This window comes from Amborella trichopoda, chromosome 1 (assembly GCF_054954075.1).
Source record: "Amborella trichopoda isolate Santa Cruz 75 chromosome 1, AtrichopodaSantaCruz75HAP2 v2.0, whole genome shotgun sequence".
Classification (NCBI taxonomy): Eukaryota; Viridiplantae; Streptophyta; class Magnoliopsida; order Amborellales; family Amborellaceae; genus Amborella; species Amborella trichopoda.
The window spans coordinates 54,284,685-54,307,416 of NC_142336.1; the positions used below are offsets into that span (position 1 = coordinate 54,284,685).

At 34.9% G+C, this 22,732-nt stretch overlaps 1 protein-coding gene and 1 pseudogene across 3 annotated transcripts; both read left to right on the forward strand.

The window, feature by feature from the left end:
* Positions 1-922: 922 nt before the first annotated feature.
* On the forward strand, positions 923-6,849 carry LOC110007708 (tyrosine aminotransferase-like). 2 transcript variants are annotated; one of them, XM_088874239.1, is made up of 7 exons: positions 923-1,447; positions 2,220-2,559; positions 3,113-3,331; positions 4,423-4,482; positions 4,981-5,136; positions 5,310-5,403; positions 6,485-6,849. In XM_088874239.1, the coding sequence occupies exons 1-7, from the start codon at positions 1,134-1,136 to the stop codon at positions 6,601-6,603; spliced, it is 1,302 nt and encodes a 433-aa protein (XP_088730365.1). In that variant the 5' UTR covers positions 923-1,133; the 3' UTR covers positions 6,604-6,849. The 2 variants fall into 2 exon arrangements, 1 of the variants encoding a protein (XP_088730365.1); XR_016061091.1 differs by having other exon boundaries at positions 942-1,447; positions 4,636-5,136.
* Positions 6,850-19,275: 12,426 nt separating this feature from the next.
* Positions 19,276-20,504, forward strand: LOC18432083 (putative aminotransferase TAT2 pseudogene; annotated as a pseudogene). Its single transcript, XR_016040478.1, has 2 exons — positions 19,276-19,585; positions 20,161-20,504. The product of XR_016040478.1 is annotated as a putative aminotransferase TAT2 pseudogene (transcript).
* Positions 20,505-22,732: the final 2,228 nt, after the last annotated feature.

The following is a 22,732-nucleotide window of genomic DNA, read 5'->3' on the forward strand; positions in this document are numbered from 1 at the left end:
TCATCTCTTATCTTCTACGTTTATTCACTTTTGGCCACAAAAACGAAGCTATGTGGGGGTACGACGAAATACTCGAGGGTTTTTTTTGCCACTTGAAAGAAAAATAGAATAAGGGTCTACCGTGAAATAATATGGGGAATTCGGGGTCGGTATGATATTTTTCTTTATTTAATGAAAGACCTTCATTCTGTTTTTCCTTCAAGCAGCATAAAAAAATCTTTAAAGATTTCACTATATCCCCTTATCTCTTATCTCTATCTTTTATTGACTTTTGACTATAAAAATTAGCCCAATAAATCTTTTTATATCATTTCAACCCAAAAACTTTTTAACCATCTTGTTCTCTTTTCATCCATTAAAAAGGTTTTTGAATTAAAATAGTATAAAAAGATTTGTTGGAATTAATTTTTATGATAAAAAAGTTAATAAAAAAGGAAAATAAGAGATGATGGGGTATAATGAAATACTTAAAGAACTTTTTATGCTGCTTGAAAGAAAATCAGAATGATGATTTACCATAAAATAACATGAAGAATTAAAAGCTTATACGAAATTTTCCCATTAAATAATATGAGGAATTAAGGATCTATACGAAATTTTTCCTAAAATTTTTAGATAGGAAGATCCAAGAATTAGAAAACTCAAATATTAATTTTTTAAAATAATCATAGACTAATTTTAAGTAGTTCTCAAAATTTTACATTAAAAAAAATGATTGTTTATAAAGAGAAAATTTATTTTTTGTAATGAAATTCATAATCATTTTCAGTCATTATTCTCAATCATAAAACGTAAAATCATTCTCAATCATTATTCTCGATCATTAAACGTAAAATTAGATAGTTTGAGGTGAGGGACGTATTTATTTAATTTTTTAAAAAACTTTTTCACACTCTTGTAACCCCTCATTTTGAATTTTAAGCTGTAAGAATGATTGTCAGTTAGTTGTGGTCGTTTGTATTTTAGTCGTGGCGCTCGGCCTTCTCTCTCTCTCTCTCTCAGTTCAGTTAGTGCTCTGTCTCTCTTAGTTGGAATCTCTGTCTCTCTTAGTTGGAATCTCTGTCTCTCTTAGTTGGAATCTCTGTCTCTCTCTCTATCTGAAGTAGGAGATCAACAAGGTAGGGGCAAAGGGAATGGAGAACGGCGTGTGTGAGGAAGAAAACACAGAATGGAAGTTCATTCCAAACAAAAAACTTCTCAAGGGAGCGGAGAGAAACGTGAGGGCTTATCTTCTCATGATTATTTCCAATTTAGCAACTCCTATCCGTAATCTATCTCAAGAAGAAGGGGAGAACACAAGGCCTGTGATTCACATGGGCCATGGCGATCCCTCGAGTTTCCCCTGTTTTCGGACAACACCTGTTGCAGAGGACTCTCTCATCGATTCGATTCGCTCTGCTAAATTTAACTGCTATTCTCCATCCAATGGGATGCTACCTGCGAGGGAGTATGGTTTTGATTTTTCTTTTTAGGTTCCGGGTTTATGTTCAAGTTTTCTTTGGCTTCTGTATTTGATTTAAGTATTTAACTGAATTCTCGTCCTTTTGCTTTCTTTCTTCTGAATGTTAGTTATCTTTTTTTTAATGTTAAACTGTGATTGTTGACTACCCTAATTTCGCTTTGTTATGTTTTTCTTTATTTCTTGAAATTCATCTACTGGGTTTTCAGATGAGATTTATTTATTTTTTTTGTTCCTTGTTAAAAAAAAAAAAGGGGGAAAAGATTTGCGCCTTAATAACTTCTATATTGTGACATTTTTCTTGGTTTTGCAATACTGATCCTTATGTATTGCAAATTTTTAAGAACTGTAGGAACGGCCTTAGTCTCAAGTCTCAACCTTGCACACTTTTTATTTTTCGAGTTTTCGTTATCACTGTAATGTTCTGAAGAATTTACCAGCCATAATTCAGGCACATGTCTCCAAAAAATAAAAATCTGGCTTAAAAAAGGAAAATTACGCAAAACAAAAGAGAACTTATGTAGTTGTTGGTCCCATCCAGTGCAAGTACTATATATCCTCTACCCTCCCTTTGAATTTGTTGGTTAGCATTTGGTTGATTTTTTTTCACCATTGAACATATGATTAATTTGCTCTCTAAATTTTCAGCATAAAGTAATATTCAAAATTTATTTAAGCGAGAATGGCACAAGCTTAAATTCAATTTTCTCACCTTAAACATAATTTTTTTGTTTCACTTTTATTACTTGGAGTTATGCAGAGCCGTTGCCAAGTACCTATCTGCCGATCTTCCATATGAGCTCTCTGCAGACGATGTTTTCCTTTCAATTGGTTGTGCACAAGCGGCGGAGATCATGATAGCGGTGCTGGCCCGTCCTGGGGCCAACATTTTGCTTCCTCGCCCCACCTTCCCCATATATGAGGGCCGTGCTCTCTATAATGGCATCGAGGTTCGGTTCTTTGACCTCCTCCCAGACAGGGGTTGGGAAGTTGATCTCAACGCTGTGGAGGCCCTTGCAGACACTAATACATCAGCAATTGTGATTGTGAACCCCATTAATCCTTGTGGAAATGTCTTCTCTTACGAGCATTTGTCCAAGGTGAAACTTTCCTCCTCTCTTCAGTCCAACTCCTCTCTCTCTCTCTCTCTATTTCTTTCTCTATAGTGAATCCATCGCAAAGGACTATCACCAATTCAAATTAACAGCAAACAAAACTTGTGTAACAATGACTTTGGATGCTATATTTGTGGTGCATTTGATTCTTGGTTTATCAGGTTTTCTCAGCCCTTTCTCTCTTTCTAGCGGCCTCTCTTTTTTATATAGCAGAATGTTCATTAGCCAATTTAATTCACTCCATCATATTTGTAATGGTTTTTGCTCTTTATAATGTGGATTCTGAGTGGCGGTTTTATCTGATGAGTGAATTGCTGTATGCATCAAATATATAATATCTAAAGTTTTTATACTGGTAAAAATTCTAGATTTATCACACCTCTCATCTAGAATGAGATTTCTCAAAAAACGAATCATATGATCATATGGAGGGAAGGTGGAATTTATTTTCATATGTAGAAAGTAGAAATTGGTCATCATCCATGTTCTATTTAGTTATCAATCCTCCAAAAATTGTATGCCTTGTCAATTTCTTTAGGTTGCTGAGACTGCAAAGAAGCTGGGAATTCTTGTGATATCAGATGAAGTTTATGCTCATCTCACATTTGGTGACCGGCCTTTCATTCCAATGGGTGTTTTTGGTTCTATTGCTCCTGTTATTACTCTTGGCTCTATATCGAAGAGGTGGTCTGTGCCTGGTTGGCGAATGGGCTGGCTTGTGCTTTGTGATCCTAGTGGCATTTTGAAGAAAACTAATGTGAGTTCTTCTTTTTCCTCATGTGAGGTTATGGGCTCTTGCACTTTTAATGTTGGTTGCTGTCTGATCTTAATCCAGCTCCATCCTTCTTGTTCACCTCTTTTTTGTTGTGACAGCTTGGTTTGGTATAGCACTCTTCATATCTAAGAAACTGCTTGTGTTAACCAAATATGTTTTACTACCATTAAAATCCTTTAATCCAAGTGGGCACAATTATTGTTTATGGCGGAGAGTTTCATGAGGTTTGTTTTCATGCTGGAGTTTTACCCAGCGAAGCTGAGTCATCTAAGATTTTTTGGTCTTAATTTTAACTCCCTGACTCTGGCTTGAGCGAATGAATTGGACACTGGCCAAGTTTTCAGGTAACGTATTTTTCTCATCAGCAGAGGCTTATGGAAGAGTTTGAAAATATTGATGTTTGATTTGAAAGTAAGTGAATTTCTATTTTCATTCCCTATTTTAAAGTGTTCATTGTGGGGATTTGAGCCATGTTAACATGAATGGATGCGGCGCTTGGATCTATTTAAGTTGAAATTTTACTCGTATGAATTCTAGGTTTTCTATTAATTTTGCAGTTCTTTTGTTTATTTATGTTGTTTTGCTTTCCCTATAAGAGAATTTTTCTTCTTTTTTTTCCTTTACTTTTTAATATGTGTGGGTGCGTGCGTGTGTTTCTCCATTGTCGGATTGTACTTCATATTGCAATGGTATTACAAATATCCAACTTAATAGAGATGACTTGGCAAGTTGACTTTTCCAAGTCTTGGGTTGGTTGACTTGTACTAAGAACTATTTGATTTGAGTCCCAGATTCGGAAAGAGGAATTGTAACTTGTAAATTGATTATTTTGAAATACCTAACATTGGAAAAACTAAAATTGTGATTTGAACTATCCAGTGCCTTGTGGTTCTTCAGTTTCTTTATTGTTGCATACCTTGTTGAGTTATTATGAACTATTTATGAGATTGCAGGAGCTGGGTTGCTTCCATGATCGATAGATATTAGAGTCTATCGATAGACCATTTATTTATATAGATGCTCCTTGATGGTCATAATGCTTTTCTTAATTCTGCTTGTTTCTTGTTTTCTAGGTTGTCCAATGCATTAAGAACTATGTGGAAATCTGTTGTGATCCAGCAACCATCACTCAGGTTTATATCCTTGTTTTGTAGCTCCTTTTGTTTTGTAGCTCCTTTTGTTGGACCGTATGCACCTTTGTCTGCTTGATTGAATGTTGTTTTTCTGATATGCAAATAAACGAAGTTCTTTAGTAGCTGATGTAATGTTATTGTATTTTATGCTAGAAATGGAGCAATAAATAGCAAAACATTGCATAAAAGTGTTTCAGGATGGAGCAAAACATGAGATAGAAGCATAATAGCAGTCCATAAGCTATTTGGTTGAATGATTCTTGTCAAAAAAGTAGAATCTCATCAAAGTTTAGAAGAAGGGGAGTATATGGCATGTTCAGACATTTAATTTTTGTTCAAACAACTCCGTTCTATCGTACGGGTGTCTTTAAAATCATATACATGACTATAGCTACTGTTTTTTGTGGATTCTCGGGCCTTAAAATTCTTAATCTGGCATCTTCTTTTTCAATAAAAATTATTCTTGGATCAAGTTTTTTAACTAAATTTCTATGGCAGGGTGCACTTCCTCACATTATAGAGAAAACAGACAAAGAATTTTTCAGCAATATAGTCAATATGTTGAAGCTAACTGCTGAGATATGCTATAATGCTGTGATGAAGATTCCCTGCATTTATTGCCCTACCAAACCAGAGGCATCCATGTTTGTAATGGTGAGGAATTAGGAAAGCGGTGTCTCTTTTCTCTCTCTCTCTCTCTCTCTCTCTCTCTCTCTCTTTCTCTCTCTCTCTCTCTCCTCCCCTCCCTCTCTCTCTCTAACCATTTCCAAATTATTTATGGAGTTCAATCTTTGGGGCCACATTTTCTAATTTGATGCGTGGTTCAGGTGAAGTTAGATGTATCTCAACTCCATGACATATCAGATGATGTTGATTTCTGTAGTAAGTTGGCCAGGGAAGAATCAGTAATCTTGATGCCAGGTGCGCTGACAGTTTTTTAAGCTTTTCGGCCTTCTTATTTTAGTTGGGCTCAGTGTGCATCATTATTTTATCAATTGCATTAAATTTCTGAGTAGTTGGAAATGCACTGAAACTGTTCGTAGAATCTCTCTCTTCTCTCTCTGCATTTTTTTTTTTTGGGGGAAATAACAAGACACCTGAAATATCAACTATTTAGCATTTCATCCATTACCATTACATACTTACAATATCAACTATTCAAGCTCATGCTTATGTGTCAAGGATTTTTTAAATTTAATCAAAAGAAATGGATGAGATCTTAAATGGTTCATCTCTCAGGATCTTTTTTGTGGAATCTCCATCCCTGCACACCCCTTTTGACTAAATCTGGGAGCAGAGGTTTTTAGCTACTCTTAACTTTACTAAAACAGCTTTTTGGAGAACTTTTGCCGTCAGATCATATATTCATTATTCACGGTTACCGAATGGTTGAATTAAAAACTATTGAGAGTAGAGAGAAGCATCATTTGTTTTTAAAGGTCAAGGAGAGCTAAGAAACTGTTTTAGCTTTACTTATTTTTTCAAATATTTTTTAACCTCTGCTCCATGGGAAGCCAAGGAAACACCTTTGAGTATCGATTGCATTGTGGATCTCGAATTTACAAATAAATAATTTGAGGAAAGCCTTATTGAGCATTTTTAAAATGCTAAACCGGTTTGTTTCACAGTTTTCATTAAATGATGAATATTACTCGGGAAAAAGTATATCAAACCCATCCTATCAATGGTATACCAGGCACAGGCGGGCTGTCTCCACTTGGATGGTGGAGATGCCTCATCATTTCAATGATAAACACTCACCATGATCTGGAAGAACATTTTATCTCCACCACCCTTGCTTGAGATCACCAGTAGATGCCCTCATGTGTATGAGGTTCCCATAAGCTTTACTAAAGACTCGTGGGACAAATTAATGGAAGTAAGCTTTCTAACATCACAATTAGAATGCTGTATTGCTAAAAAACCTAGAAGAATATTGAAACTTAAGAAGTGCAAGATCATTATGTGTGTGTGTATAAGATGAGATGTGTGTTTTTTGCAGGGACTGCTCTTGCGATGCCAGGATGGCTACGCATTGCTTTTGCTATTTCCCCCCATCTTTTGGAAGATGGAATCAAGAGGATTCAGTCCTTTTGTCAAAGGCACTCAAAGCATCAATAAAAGCCCACTCCTAGCCATCATGTTGGTTGGTACATGGCAAGGCAGAAAAGGCAACGCCCTGTTGCCTTATCCATCATCTCCATTTGTGGCAATAAGATAATAGTGAAATTATTCATGAATCATGTATGTATGGTTTGGATTGTTAAGAATTGTACTGCAAATGTTAGTCATAGACAATATGCTTGCCTGGAATGATTGATTGTGAATTATTGATGTTATGTGGAGTATACTTGCCTCCTTTTGGCATGGTGAGCCTTCTGCAATTAAGACTTCAGCTTAGGAGAAAGAAGTAGAACAAAAGTTTGGTTAGAAGACATGACATCTTACCAACCAATTACCAATTATAAACATTATACAAAAATTCGGGTACTCTGGCTTTTAGCAATTGGCGGGCATCACCCATTTCTTTATTTCCAAGAGGCACAACACACACACACTCTCTCTCTCTCTCTCAATTCTCTCCCCATTTCTTGCATATCAGTTTGTCCATTGTCTATTCAGTGAAAGAAACATGAGAAAACGAGAATCAACATGGAATATATCGTTCATCCATGTATCTTAATAAAAAGATAAAGGTTTACTAGAGGAAAAAGGGAAATTATGAGAAGGGTGAGGTTTGTATAGAGCCGAGGTTCTAAATAATCAAAGTAAAGCGCACCTTCAAATAGTATCAAGAAATATTGAAATCTTTGTGATAGCTTTAAAATATATTTTCATATTTAATTATAAAATTTAAAGCTTAAAAAATGATGTAGATCGAGTAGATCTATGAAGACTTGAAAATCTTGAAAATTGAAGATCTATAAATGCATTACAAGATGTATTATTTCCAAAACTTGAAATCCATTTTTTTTCTCTTAGTTCACGTATTTTGATGTCTAGAAAATATTTGGGCATAAAAAAACCCCTTCTAGTGAAATTTTTGAGGTGGGCTCTAATTTGATTGTTTAGTGTCTCAGCTCTGTATAAAACTTCCCCTTATAAAACATGAGTAATGATACTATAGGATTATCCTACACCCATGTGAGTAAGACCCCAAAGGATCACCATTAAATTTTGATACATATTTCTAAAAAAGTTATCAATAAACCCATCCACTCAAGTCCAACACCCATGTGATCTGTGTCAAAATTTAATGGTAATCCTTTGAGGTTTTACTTACATAGATGTAGAAAGATAGCGTCATTACTCATAAAACATATATATCTTTTATTTATTGAGGATTAAATATATGATTGTAAAAGCTCATATTCTTTGTTTCTCCTTTTTTGAATTATTCACAAGGTGAACTAAGATTACTTGAACATGAAGCAAGTGCCATAGTTTGCCTCAGGGACGAAATATATAGTATGATCTCACGAGCTCACTATAAATATATATATATATATATATATATATATATATATATATGTCCCACTATTTTTTTGGATATAGAAATCTATCCAATAATTTGTGCTTATGTCCAATTTTTAATTTTTTACAAAATACCATTCGCTTGGACTTTCTGAATCAAATACTTACGAGAGATTGGTTTAGAAATCGAAATTGCAAACCAGTGTTCTGTAACCCACCACTTTGGATTTTGAAATTCCAAATCGCTTTATTTAAAATTTTGGTTCAGAATTTCAAGATCAAAAGCTACTCTCTCAACCTACAATTTCCCTTTAGCCACATGGGTGAAAGGGTAGGTCCGGACTTTGAAATTCTGAACCTAAAGATTCAAATAAATCAGTTTCGGATTTTCAAAATCCCAACCAATTCGTTCACAAAACCGGTTGGGAGTTTCAAATACGAAACTGATTCTCAATAAATTTGATTCAGATAGTAAAAGTTCGGACCAATGGTATTTTGGAAAAAAAAATTAAAAAAAGGGAACATGAGCATAAATTACAACTTGCGGGGATCGAAATTTGATTCCAAAAAAATTGAGGGATATTAGTGTAGTTTTCCTATTTTTTTATTTGGAAAACTCTATGCTAGAAAATCTTAATATCATATGAGATTCTAACATCTCGGCCCTTTGATCCTATCTCCCATAAAATGGACAAACGGATTCGATGGTTTAACACAATGTTTTAAAATACGCCCATACAAATCGGAATTGCCCCATCCGTATCAAGAATCAACGGGAATCGACCCGAGTTTTAGCTAGAACCATGAATTGGGCAAGTATGGGGAATTGACCAATTTTATTAGAAAATTGGGTCATTCGAATCTTCCGGTTCCCATAATTTATATTTTTTATTGTTATTTATCTTATTATTTTTTGTTTTATTATCGAAATTTTTATTGTTATAAATACACGTTAAAACCTCATATAATTTAATGCATTAAATTACTGTGTTATCAATAAATTGTTATAGTTATATAAATTATGTTATTTTCATATTGGGTGTGATTTCTATAAGGTTGCAAAATTAAACAATCCAATTAAGTTGTACCTTCAAATTTTTCAATAACATATAATTTTGATATAAATTATTCTTAGGATTATCTCAAAATCTATTTTCACATCTAATTATAAAATTTTAAACTCCAAAAATGATTAAAATCGAGTAGATCTATAAATATATGAAAATCTTGAAAATGAACGGTCTAGATAATGTGTTGTAAGACGCACAATTTTTTAGACTCAAATAATTCCTTTATTTTTTTCCATTGTCATACATCTCAATGTCAAGATGACCAATTAGAGGGTTTTTTAACATTAAAATAACCTTTTCCAATGGAATTTTGAGGTGCATCCGTAGTTGTACATTTTAAGGTTGCAACCTTATATAAACTTTTCCCTTTCATATTTAATATAGAATATAATTTTAAATTAATATATTAGCAATATAAATTAATATAATTTTAAATTGTATCAATTTGTTATTGTTATATATAATATATAATAAATTTTTTTGACAAATTCTGAGATGTGCATGAAATGACTCAATTAATTGTCAAGACAATTCAATGAGTGGCACTAGGACGATGAAGAGGAAGAACAACAACGTGTTTCATTTTGGTAGCAGATCGTATTTTAATTGTTGTATAGTCTATTTTAAACCATGTATTTATATCCATGTTGATTATTAGAAGCCCTTTTTTTTTAGTGATAGGAGTGAATGGTTAACTAACATCCAACCATGAAACAACTTCATAATAAAAGTAAGTAATGCACCACTCTTTTTTTTTTTTTAGAAACTCAAAGAACATAATTTTTAGTGATTTTTTAAAAACATTTTGGGCCAATACCTACCAATCTGCCCAATTCTCATATCTGGATCGTCAGTCCAACGATCTGATACGGTTTTTGGGGAGACCATCTGGGTTGCCGATCCATTTTTTTCAAACCTTCGACTCTACAAATAATAAAAATGTTGTAACCTTGGACTACAGATAATAAAATCTTAAGAGAGAGGTTTTTTAATTTGTTAAGGTAAAAGTTTATATAAAGGTCAGACCCTAAATAATCAAATTAATGCACGCCTAAAAAATTTACTAGAAGGGGTTGTTTTGATACTAAAAAACCTTTAATTTGATCATCTCAACCTCAATATGTATGGACATGAGAAAAAATAGATTTCAAATCTTGTAAATAATGCACTTTGCAATGTATTATTTAGACCGTCAATTTTTGCGATTTTTAAGTGTTCGTCAATCTGCTTGATCTACACTATTTTTTAATATTCAAATTTTTATTTAGATAAGAAAATAAATTTTCAGGCCATCATAAAGGTTTATAATATTAAAACAACATATTTTGATACTATTTGAAGGTGTGTCTTACTTTGATTGTTTAGGGCCTCAGCCTTATACAAACCACACCCATTTGTTATATAGTCCATATACACTATTAACAATGTCATTGTTAACAATGTATATGCCAGTATTCGAAAAATCAAACCAGCCTCAGAAACTAGTCCAGGGCTGGTTTCGAGTAACTGGTAAACCGACTTGTTAGACCAACTTAACCAAGCAAGTCCCAGCAGGTTAAAAAAGTGTTAAAAAAATTAAAAATATAAAAAGTATATTTAAAGCATGATTAAACAAAGCACATCCAAATAAAAGTTGAAAATGAGTGAAAAAATAGATTTATAGCCAGTGCTGTTTTTAAAAAATTTGAAAAAAGATGGAAAAATATAACAATAAATATTCATGGCCAAAACACTTTCCAATCTTTGGAAAAATGATACAAACATTTAAAACACATTACAAACACATTATACTTTTATATAATATTTTTTGAATTTTTTTAAAAATACCAAGCCGGATCACTCAAACAGGTCAAAAATTCAATTTGAACCGACATATATTGGTATATACACAATAAACAGTATTAGCAGTGTATATGGACTATAGAAAAGCATTTTGGTTAAAAAAAATATATATAGAAAAGCATTGACGCATAATAATGAATCCATTGTTGAAGTAAATGTAACAGATTATGCACATATGCAAAATTGATGTATAACAATCAATCTCAATCACATTTCAGAAACTAATATTATTCAATACACTCAATATACAAAATTCAAGGAAGGAAAATAATTACTTTGTATGTGTATCCTCAAATGGGATTTACTGCATGACCACAAATAGTCAAAGTCGCCAACCTAAAATACCATGACAAACAATGTGCCCCAATTCCACACCATTTGCATCAAATATACCGGCCATTAACATAAATAACATACGTCTCCAAGAACAAATAAACGTTCAACCGCTCCATTAACTCAAAATCAAATCAAAATTTTAAGCACTCACTAAAAGAATGTGTTCTTTTAAATACAGCTCAACAAACTCTCTTCTCTTCAATATGAGATTCAAACCCATGTCCGTATCTCTCTACAAAAACAATTTAGAAAAGAACAATAAAATCAAAATTGTTATTTTAAAATACATTTAAACATTTTTCAAACAAAAAATACTAACATTTGATATCTGGTTTAGTGCCATGGGCTGCATTGATCTCTCAATCAATACAAAACGAATCCAAGCATTGCATATTGCACCATATGTCATTTGAGGCTAAATCGGATAGTTTTTTCACGTGAACATAACTGAGGTTTCCCCTTCACGTCAAGGGGAGTAAACAAGGTTCGTTTTAAAAAAAAACAAAGGGGAGTGGAAAAGGGTAGTTCTTTGTCTGTATATTTCTTTTAGAGTAAGGTTTGTATAAGGTGTGAATCTTATACTATTTAAGAAGCGGTACCTCAAAACTATGCCGAAAATGTAGTTTCAGTGCCACAAAGTGTTGTAATGATATGAAAATCTATTGTTTCCCCCAATTATGAAATTTAAAGTTTCAGAAATGGTGACGATCTTGCAGATCTATAAACACTTGAAAATGGACAGTCCAGATAATATGTTAGAAGATGAACTATTTTTGGTACTAAAAATCAACTTTTTTTTCATGTCTATGAATCTCGAGATCGAGATGACCAATTTGAGGGTTTTCGGCATAAGAACAACCTTCTCTAATGGTTTCTTAGGTGTACATTACTTGTACAGTATAGGGTTGACACTTTATATAAACTTTTCCATTTCTTTTGGGATGGAAAAGGGTGTTGTACTTTTTATATTGTATATAAGTTATATACTTCCCTTCCATCTAGTCGTCCAATTTAGATCAAGTGAACCATTGACCATTGATCTAAAGTATTTCGTTTTTAGTTTTTTTTCTATAAATCATATGAATATGAAATTTGATATGTGAAATTATCTTACTGGGTCGCACCTAAAAAAAATACAAAAAAAATATTTCTATTTCATGGATATTTTAGTTGTTTTATTTTATCTTGAATTTTTTTTTTTTTTTTTACATATGCAAGTTCAAGAGAGGAGTACAAATATTTTATAGAAAAGAGTACAAATAAAATAATCTAGTGGCGTGAGATTACGATGGAGTTCACCTGTCCATTCAGCTGGGCCGGCTAAAGAATATGTAACTTACGATTGGAGCACTTTTTGGAACTTATTTTTGTTGGTAAGATGGGCTCGACGCACAATGACAGCATTGAAAATTGAGGATAGGGTTTAATATTCTAGTATTATATATGGACAAATATCTCTTATAAGGTACAAAAATTCGTCCTAACGTTGGCGTATTATGAAGATTGAAGATTCCCAAGGAAATATTAGCGATGAAAAATCCAAAATATTGGTGGTACCATCCAACGACAGATTCCTTACCGTATCTCCTTTATATTCAAATATATATGGAATGCTGTTGGATTCCGTGTCTAAGTGTTTAAAAAAAAGGGATCACGGGGCCACCAATCTTGTGTTGAATTGTTGGATCTCAAATCAAGGTCCAATGATTCCTTATAATAATTCGTAAATGCGAGTTTGGATATACCTAAAATTGTAATATTTTTGGATTGCAATTTAAAAATCTTGTGAAATACATTTGAACCGTTTTGAAAACCTCACGATTTTGTTAGATTTTTAGATTGAAATAAAAAATACTGCAAGCGTCAAAGCAAATGTTACTGTAAAAGAAAATTCAAGTCAGACGTGAATTTTTTTTTATAAAAGTGGAGCTCTATCACCCGTGCAAACATCAACCCATGACCCATGCATGAAACCTCACAAACCATAAATCTACTAATAAACAAAGCATTTTCATTTTTCTTTCTAAAAAACTAGAGAAGTTCAAGCCCCATCCATGGTAGCCCTAGGCGACGTCTTTGTAAAATGATTTCTCTCTCTAAAAAAACCAGAGAAGCTCAAGCCCCATCGATGGCAGCCCCAGGCGACGTCTTTGTAAATCCAAGACCCTTTCTCTTTACAAAAGCGAGCATTTCCTTTCATACCACACCCATGGAAGCCCATTCTCTTCATGAATAAGGAGAAGAACAGGTTGCAAAAACCAGAGAAGCTCAAGCCCCATCTATGGCAGCCCTAGTCGGCGTCTTTGTAAAGCCAAGGCCTTTCTATGGCAGATCTAGGCGGCATCTTTGTAAAGCCAAGGCTTTTCTAGGCGAGCCTTTTCTCTCATAGCACCCATGGGCTCGGTTGTAAAAAACCAAAGAAGTTCAAGCCCCATCCCTGGCAGCCCTATGCGGCGTCTTTGTAAAGCCAAAGCCCTTTCTGTCTCAAGGCAAGTCTTTCTTTTCTCTCATGCCACACCTATGACAAGCCTCTTCTCTTCATTAAGAGAAAAGCTCGGGTTGCAAAAACCAGAGAAGCTCAAGCCCATTCATAACAGCCCTAGGCGGTGTTTTTGTAAGACGAATGCCCTTCCTCTCTCTACAAAAACGAGTCTCTTCTCTCATACCTCACCCATGGGAAACCCCTTCTTTTCATGAATAAGGAGAAGCTCGGGTTACAGGTTTGTTTATTGTAGGGAAGTAAATTGTTTACTTCTGCGACAGATACAAAAAAAATCTTTTGGATTGGCAACGGAATTTTGGAAAGATAGAATGCGACGTTCCTTTTAGTATGTTAACTCCATCAAAACAGTCCATCATAATAATAAAAAAAGATAGCAATGTTTCTTATTATGAATGAATAAACTTATGATTTTTTTCAATGTGAAGGTTTTTTTATTTGACATCCAAACTGGCCCTAAATAAGGAAAATTATGGATACCCTCAAGATTGATTTTGTAGAAATCCTATCCACAATAGTTTCAGTATCACACTCCTAACCTATACATTGTTTTTTCTTGTTTTTATTCCCCATTAAAAAATCATCAAAAGTTTAAAAAGTTAAACTAAAATGCCCTTTCCCCCCTCTCTTTCTCTCTATTTACCTGCCTTCTCTCTCTTTTTCTCTCTACATGCCCTCCCTCTATCCCCACCCTCTCTCTATTCACCTTCTTTCTCTCTCTATCCGCTGTCTTTCTATCTCTATTTTTCTCTCTCTACCCACCCTCTCTATCTCTCTCTATCGGCCCTCTCTCTCTCTTTCTCTCTATACCGTATTCATTAAGAGAGAGATTGGGAGAAAAACAAAGATCAAGAGGGAGAGAGATTTCGAGATAGAGAGAGAGATTGGGAGAAAAACAAAGATCAAGAGGGAGAGAGATTTCGAGATAGAGAGAGAGAGTGGAAATGTTGGGCTGTCAGAGATTGGGAGAGAGAGATAGATAGAGAGAGCATGGGTAGAGATAGAGAGGGCAGGTAGAGAGAGACAGAGAGAGGGCGGGTAGAGAGAGAAGGTAGGAAGAGAGAGTGAGTAAGAGAGGGCAGGTAAAGAAAGAAAGAGAGAGAGGACCGGTAGATAGAGAGAGGAAACGACAGTTTAGTCCCATTTTTTTGACTTTTTGACTGGAGTAAAAGCAAGAAAAAATAGTGTTTAGGTTAGGAATGTGATACTAAAAATATTGCGGAGTAGAATGTCTACACCGATCATTTTAAGGGGTATCCATAATTTACCCTAATATATATAAATAGTAAAAGCTGATTCGTGGGTGTGGTTTGCCTAAAGTAGAAACCATAATCAAATTAAGGCGCACCTCCAAATTTTATTATGAGGTGTAATTTTAATTAAAAAATTTATAATGGCCTAAAAATCCATTTTCATCTCTATAAAATTTTAAACTGCACAAATGGTTCAAATCAAGTAGATCTATAGACATATGAAAATCTTGAAAGTGGACAGTCTAGATAATGTGCTGCAAGATGCAAATATTTTTTAGATGAAAATGGACGGTCTAGATAATGTGTTGCAAGATGCAAGTATATATAGAGGGTTTTCAACATTAAAACAACCTTTTCAAATGAAAGATCTTGTGCTCCTGCAAGAGCCTATCCTAGATTCAATCCCTTGGGTGAAATTGGTGCCTCAAGGGCCTGATTCTAATCATGAGTTCCATATGGCCGATTGGCTGAAAATGTTGAAAAAATAAAATGAATAATATATTTAAATCTTTTATTTTCAAGGTTAAAGGCAAACTCAAATCCTTGATGAAAAACGTTTTGAAAACACAAACAAATGTTTGATTTGATAAATACAAACCTAACTTACTGTATCAAATGTAAATAATTGATCTTTATAAGAAATGTATAATTCCATATAAAAATAGAGAGTAAAATACGCCACAGGGTATTATAAGTAGTAGGAGTCAGGGTGCCTTTGCTCAATCGGAGGGAAAAAATAATAATGAAAGAAAAAGAGTACAAAAGAAAAAACTTTCCAATTATACAATAGCGCTCACACCCATGTGATAACTTTTCTAGAGATATATGCCAAATTTAATGGTGATCCTTTGGGGTCCTATGCACATGGGCGTGAGATGGTCTCATAGGATCATTATTCTTTTAAAAATAATTCGAGGAGATTAGTCTTTTTTTTTTTTTTTTTTAAACTCCATGATCCATAAGACCTGATTCTCATGGTCCATATCACCTGATCCTCGAAGGCGGGAATTTTATTTTCTTAACACGTCAACTTACTTGATTGGAAATTAGTTATCAAATACATATCGATTTTTCATTAATGTATGATTTTAAAAATAATTCGAGAATATTATCTTTTTCAAAAAAGATTCTGTGGTCCATAACACTTGATTATTGAGGGCGGGAATCTTTGAGTGTTAACTTAACTTCATTGAATTTGGAAAATTGTATAAAACCCTCCAAAATAGACTTCCTAAGCACTTTACCCCCACCTAACTTTTTCTAACAATTTTTTTCCCAAAACTATCTTTCCTAGTAAATAACCCCCCAACTTAAAAAGTTAAAAAAAGACTAAAATACCCCTCACTTACCCACATGTAACCCTGACCTATTTTTTATATTTTTCTCTTTCTACTTTGAGGACCCACTTTTGCATGTCTGTCGCTCTCTCTCTACATCGGCTAGTCCAGTGACTTCAAGCTTTTAGTCCAGCAGTTCCAGGAGCCTGTCTGACACTGAGGTCACTGCAACTCGTCGGTCCAGTGTTTAGAGGGGGCAGTTTGGCACTGAAGTCACTGTAATAGTGCAGTCTGACGTTTCGAAGGGGTAGTCTAGCATTGAAGTCACTGGAATTGGCCCCATCCAGCATTACAAAGGGGCAGTCCGACACTTCAAGTAGCCAATTCAGCAGTTCCAGGAGGCAGTTCGGCATTGAGGTCACTGCAACTCGCCGGTCCGGCATTTGGAAGGAGCAGTCCAGCACTAAAGTCACTGTAAATGGTGCAGTCCGGCGTTTGGAAGGGGCAGCCTGGCATTGAAGTCACTGAAATTGGCCCGGTTCGGCATTTCGAAGGGGAAGTCCGAAACTTCAAGCGGCCAGTCTGGTAGTTCCAAGAAGCAGTCTGGCAGTTCATCCAGTGAATACATCAATGGAGGGTGCGATCCGGTGTTTATAAGACTCGGTCTGGTGTTTTCTTTTATTGCGACCCGAAAATGATTTGTTATGTATGGGAAGGGTATTTTAGTAAAAAAAATGAACTTCTTGAGTTGGGGGTTATTTGCTACGAAAGATAGTTTTTGAGAAAAAATTGTTGGGAAAAGTTAGGTAGGGTTTAGGAAGTCCATTTTGGGAGGTTTTATGCAATTTTCCCTTGAAAATTAGTTATCCAAAAGATATTCTACTCCCTCGGAAATAGAATGTGTATTTACTCCCACCTAGAAATATTTTTAAGAACCCAAATTTTGGGGATGTACATGCACTTGAAAAAAAATAATGTCTCGAGGGTAAATAGAGATTAACGAATTTTTAGATAGTGAGATCCAAGTATTAGAAAACTTAACTATCAATTTTTAAAAATAATCATCTACTAATTTAAAGTAGGTCCCAAAATAAACGATTATCTACAAAGAGACCATTATCTTTTGTTCATGAAGGTCACAATCATTCTCACTCATTAGAATGTTATGCTAGATGGTTTAAAGTGAGTCACAAATTGTGAGAAGGTTTTTTGGAACTTGCCATGTATTCTTACCCATTCTTACCCTAAAGGGTCAGTGTCGTCTGATTTTTTTGAACGGCATGAATTAAAAGATCACCACATGCATAGCATGTCCGTGGCGATAAGTTTTCGTAAAAAAAAAATTCAACTACTATAAATCTCGTAGATCCATAGCGACTTTTAAGACAAGACTTCTCACGAACATTGCATGTACGTAGCGCCACCCGTGGGAGCATAGCATGCCCATTAATTATTTAAGTAGGAGCACCAAAGTTTTGGCAACATGCAGTTCCTAAAATTGTGGCAGCACATGACCGTTCGTATTTGTAATCTCCTTCTGCCGCCCTTTTCTGGTACTACGTGTGTTACTTGTGGGCTTTTGTGCAGTAGAGTAAGAGCGGCGCTTTGCTTTCTCTTTCTCTCTATTCCTCTTAAGAAGAAGGGGAGAACACAAGGCCTGTGATTCCTCTGGCCCATGGCGATCCATCGAGTTACCCCTGTTTTCGGACAACACCTGTTGCAGAGGACACTCTCATCTATTCAATACGCTCTGCTAACTTTTAACTGCTATTCACCAACCAACGGCATGCTACCCGCGAGGAAGTATTGTTTTGATTTTTCTTTTTATGTTCCAGGTTTATGTTCAAGTTTTCTTAGGCTTCTGTATTTGATTTTACTGAATGCTCTTGTCCTTTTGCTTTCTTTCTTCCGAATGTTAGTTATCTATTTTGGATGTTAAACCGTGATAGTCGAATACTGTTTTTTTTTTGCTTTCTTATGTCTTGAAAATTCTCATCTGCTGGCTTTTCATTTTTCAGAGGAGAAATTCTTTTGTAAGATTTGTTCCTCGTTAAAAAAAAAAAGGAAAAAAATATTTGTGCCTAATTAATTTACATATTGATGCATTTTTCTTGGTTTTGCAATGCTTTTCCATGCAATTTTGTAAGAACAGTAGGAACGGCCTTAGTCTTTCGTAAAATTGAACCAGAACGGTTAACCGGATATGGGTCTAGAAGTGGTTTACCCGGCCTAACCGGTAAACCAGTCGATTCAACCGCTCTAATCAGACTAGTCGTCAAAAAGTGTTAAAAAAAATAATTTTTTTTAAAAAAAATCTACTAAAATATGAAAAGCATATAAAGAATGATTAAAACAAAACACATTCAAATGAAATTGAAAATTAATGAACAAATGGATTTTAACCCATTTTATATTCTCCAAGAGCTATTTTTAAAATTCTCCAAAAAAAATGAAAAAATATAAAAGTGAGTATTAATGATCAAAAAAAATTTTAATATTAAATTTATGTATTTTTTTTTTAATTATTTTTTTAAATACCGGTTGATCACCGTAACCGCCCAAAACTGAAGCATGCCGGTTCCAATCTAACTGAGCGGTTAACAGTTAGATCGGGTGATTTTACAAACAATGGTCTCAAGTCTCAACCAACAACTCTTTCTAATTTTGGAGTTTTCGTTATCATTTTAATTTTCTCAAGAATTTACCAGCCAGCATATGTCGCTAAAAAAAACAAGGAAACTCTCCCATTGGCTTAAAAAAGGAAAATTACAAAAAAATAACTATGGAACTTATATTTTGCTAGTCCCATCCAGTGCAAGACTGTATATCCTCTTTCCTTCCTTTGAACCTGTTGGTTAGTATTTGGTTGATTTTTTTTCACCATATAACATCTGATTAATTTTCTCTTTAAATTTTCAGCATAAAGTAATATTCGAACTTTATTTAAGCAAGAATAGCACAAGCCTAAATTCAAATTTCGCACCTTAAACAAAAAATTTTTGCTTCACTTTTATTACTTGGAGTTATGCAGGGCCGTTGCCTAGTATTTATAAGCCGATCTTCCGTATGAGCTCTCTGCAGACGATGTTTTCCTTTTAATTGGTTGTGCACAGGCGGCCGAGATCATGATGGCGGTGCTGGCCAGTTCTGGGGCCCCCACCTTCCCCATATGTGAGGGCCGTGCCCACTATAATGGTACCGAGGTTCGGTTCTTTGACCTCCTCCCAGACGGATTGGGAAGTTGATCTGGACGCTGTGGAGGCCCTTGCAGACTCGAATACAGCAGCAATTGTCATTGTGAACCCTGTTAATCCTTGTGGAAACATCTTCTCTTACGAGCATTTGTCCAAGGTGAAACTTTCCTCCTCTCTTCAGTCCAACTCCTCTCTCTCTCTCTCTCTGTATTTCTTTCTCTATGATGAATCAATCGCAAAGGACTATCACCACTTCAAATTAATAGCAAACAAACCTTGTGAAACAATGACTTTGGATGCTATATTTGCAGTACATTTAATTCTTGGTTTATCAGGTTTTCTCAGTCCTTTCACTCTTTCTAGTGGCCTCTCTGTTTTCTATAGCAGAATGTTCATTAGCCATTTTAATTCACTCCATCATATTTGTAATGGTTGTTGCTCTTTATAATGTGGATGCCGAGTGACAGATTTATATGTTTTTTTTTTTTAAGTGTTCATAAGTGAATTGCTGTATGCATCAAATATGCAATATATAAAGCTTTTATCATGATAAAAATTCTAGATTTATCACCTTTCATCTAGAATGAGATTTCTCAAAAAATACGAATCATATGATCATATGGAGGGAAGGAGGAATTCATTTTGATATGTAGAAAGTAGAAATTGGTTATCATCCCTGTTCTATTTAGCTATCAATCCCCCAAAATTTGTCTGCCTTGTTAATTTCTTTAGGTTGCCGAGACTGCAAAGAAGCTGGGAATTCTTGTGATATCAGATGAAGTTTATGCTCATCTCTCATTTGGTGACCGGCCTTTTGTTCCAATGGGTGTTTTGGTTATATTTCTCCTGTTATTACTCTTAGCTCTATATCGAAGAGGTGGTCAGTGCCTGGTTGGCAAATGGGCTGGCTTGTGCCTTGTGATCCTAACGCCATTTTGAAGAAAACTAATGTGAGTTCTTCTTTTTCCTCTTGTGAGCTTATGGGCTCTTGCACTTTTAATGTTGGTTGTCGTTTGATCTTATTCCAGCTCCGTCGTTCTTGTTCACCTCTTTTTTGTTGTCATTGCTTGGTTTGATATAGCACTCTTCATATCTAAGAAACTGCTTGTTTTAACCAAATATTGTCTTAATTCCATTGAAATCCTTGAATCCGAGTGGGCACAATTACTGTCTATGGCAGAGAGTTTCATGAGTTTTGTTTTTCCATGCCGGGTCTTGCTTGAATTCAAAAAGGGAAAAGGTTCTATCTTACATTAGAAAAACAAGCAAGTGGCTCTAGCTTGAATATATTTGTGATGTAATACATGTCTTCTAATTTCGTATTTGAAGGATTCATATATGATGGCTTATCGATTGACTCAGTTGAGTTTTTATAAATTCGAGACTTGGCGGGCGGAGTTTACCCATCGAAGCTGAATCACCTAAGTTTTTTTATCTTATTTTTAACTCCCTAACTCTGGCTTGAGCGAATAAATTGGACAACTGGCCAAGTTTCGGGTAACATAATTTTCTCATCGGCAGAGTCTTGTGGAAGAGTTTGAAAATATTGATATTTTATTCGAAAGCAAGTGAATTTCTTTTTTCGTTCCATATTTTGAACTGTTCATTGTGGGAATTTGAGCCGTGTTAACAAGAACGGATAAAGTTTGGATCTATTTAAGTTGAAATTTTGCTTGCTCACATTATAGGTTTTATAGTGATTTTGAAGTTCATTTGTTTATTTATGTTTTTTGCTATCCCTGTTAGAGTTTTTTTTTTTTTTCCTTTTTTTTTTAAATGTTGTGTGGGTGAGTGCATGTGTTTCTCCTTTTTCGGATTGTACAAAATGGAGGAGATACAAAATGGAGGAGATAAGAGATATTTGTCTCGTGCCCTCTTTTGTGTTCTAATCAATGGTAGCCCTGACGGCCAACCTAGGTGCTTTCGGCTTTGTGGTTTCCCTGAATTTTAGTAACTTTTTGATGTCTTCTCCTTAGGATCCGTTTGGTTTTTTGGATTTAGATTTTTACGAGTCACTTTTCTTGAAAAAAGCCAGCCCAATCATGTTTGGTTTACTTAGAATTAACATTTCAGTTGGAATTGAGAATTCCGTAGGATTCCTGAATACTCATTTTAAGCCTAAATTTTAGAAATTTCAATTCCACTAAAATAGGCAGAAATGATCTTTCACGGAAACGACCCATTCTTTCATGGAACCGTCACTGCCGCAAGTTAGATTGAATAATTTTTTTGAGGTCCATAGGCTTTTCCAATCCTAACGATTGAGGATCTTTCATATGTGAATAAACATGAAACCCTAGCGGCGCTTCGAACCTCTACCATTGTTGTTGAAGAACAAAAACATATTAAAATTTAAGAGAAAGAAACTGTATCAAATTTTAGAAAGAGAAAGCATATTAAAATTTTAGAGAGGGAAACTATAATAAAATTTTGGAGAGAGAAAGTACATGAACTTTTTTAGAGAGCGAAAATACATGAAACATTTTAAAGAGAAACTATTTCAAATATTCGGAGATATAAACTATCCCAATTTTAAAGTTTTAGATAGAACATCGGAAATTTTAGATAAAGAAACTATCTCAAATCTTTAGTTTTAGAGATAAAGTATCTTAAAATTTTAGAGAGAAAAACTATACTAAATTTTAGAGAGATGAACTACTTGTTGAGTTTATGTGGGCTTTAAAGGCCTTGCGAGTGTGTATTGAAATACATTTATTATAGTAAAATATAGGCTCAGTGAGAGTGTGGTCCCTCGAGGACCATACTAAGCAAATGATGTTTGCTTATACTGGACTGTGCTTATCGATCTAGGTTAGTTGGTTAGAAAAGCCAAGGTACCTGGGCATAAAGAATTAACCGTGGAGGGTTTTGGGCTAATCCTTGATGATGTCGGAGCTTATGCCTAGATGAGTGAGCCGAGGGACTGTGTGACCCTTGTATGTGATAGTAGGCCTACTGAGACGGGGCCAAAACCTCATCCATATTCCATCACACGGCATACATATCGATAGATCGTTCGTGAAAGCCATATATCCGCCTTTCAGTGAAGCATATACATGTGCGGGAGATACCCCTATGCGTTACAGAGCTGTAGTTGCATCAGGTCGTGGTGACATTGACTCGTCTTTAGGAGAGGACCTATAATCCACAGACTGGGATTGCGACCCCTTAATTCATCGGCCTGACTTTGGTGACCCGCTAATCAGCCCTTGCTTGGACTGTGGGTCATGAAAAACACTGAGTCGGTTCGATAAAGCTAGTGTGGTCTGTAATCCACAGTTGAAGGTGGAGTACCCCATAATTA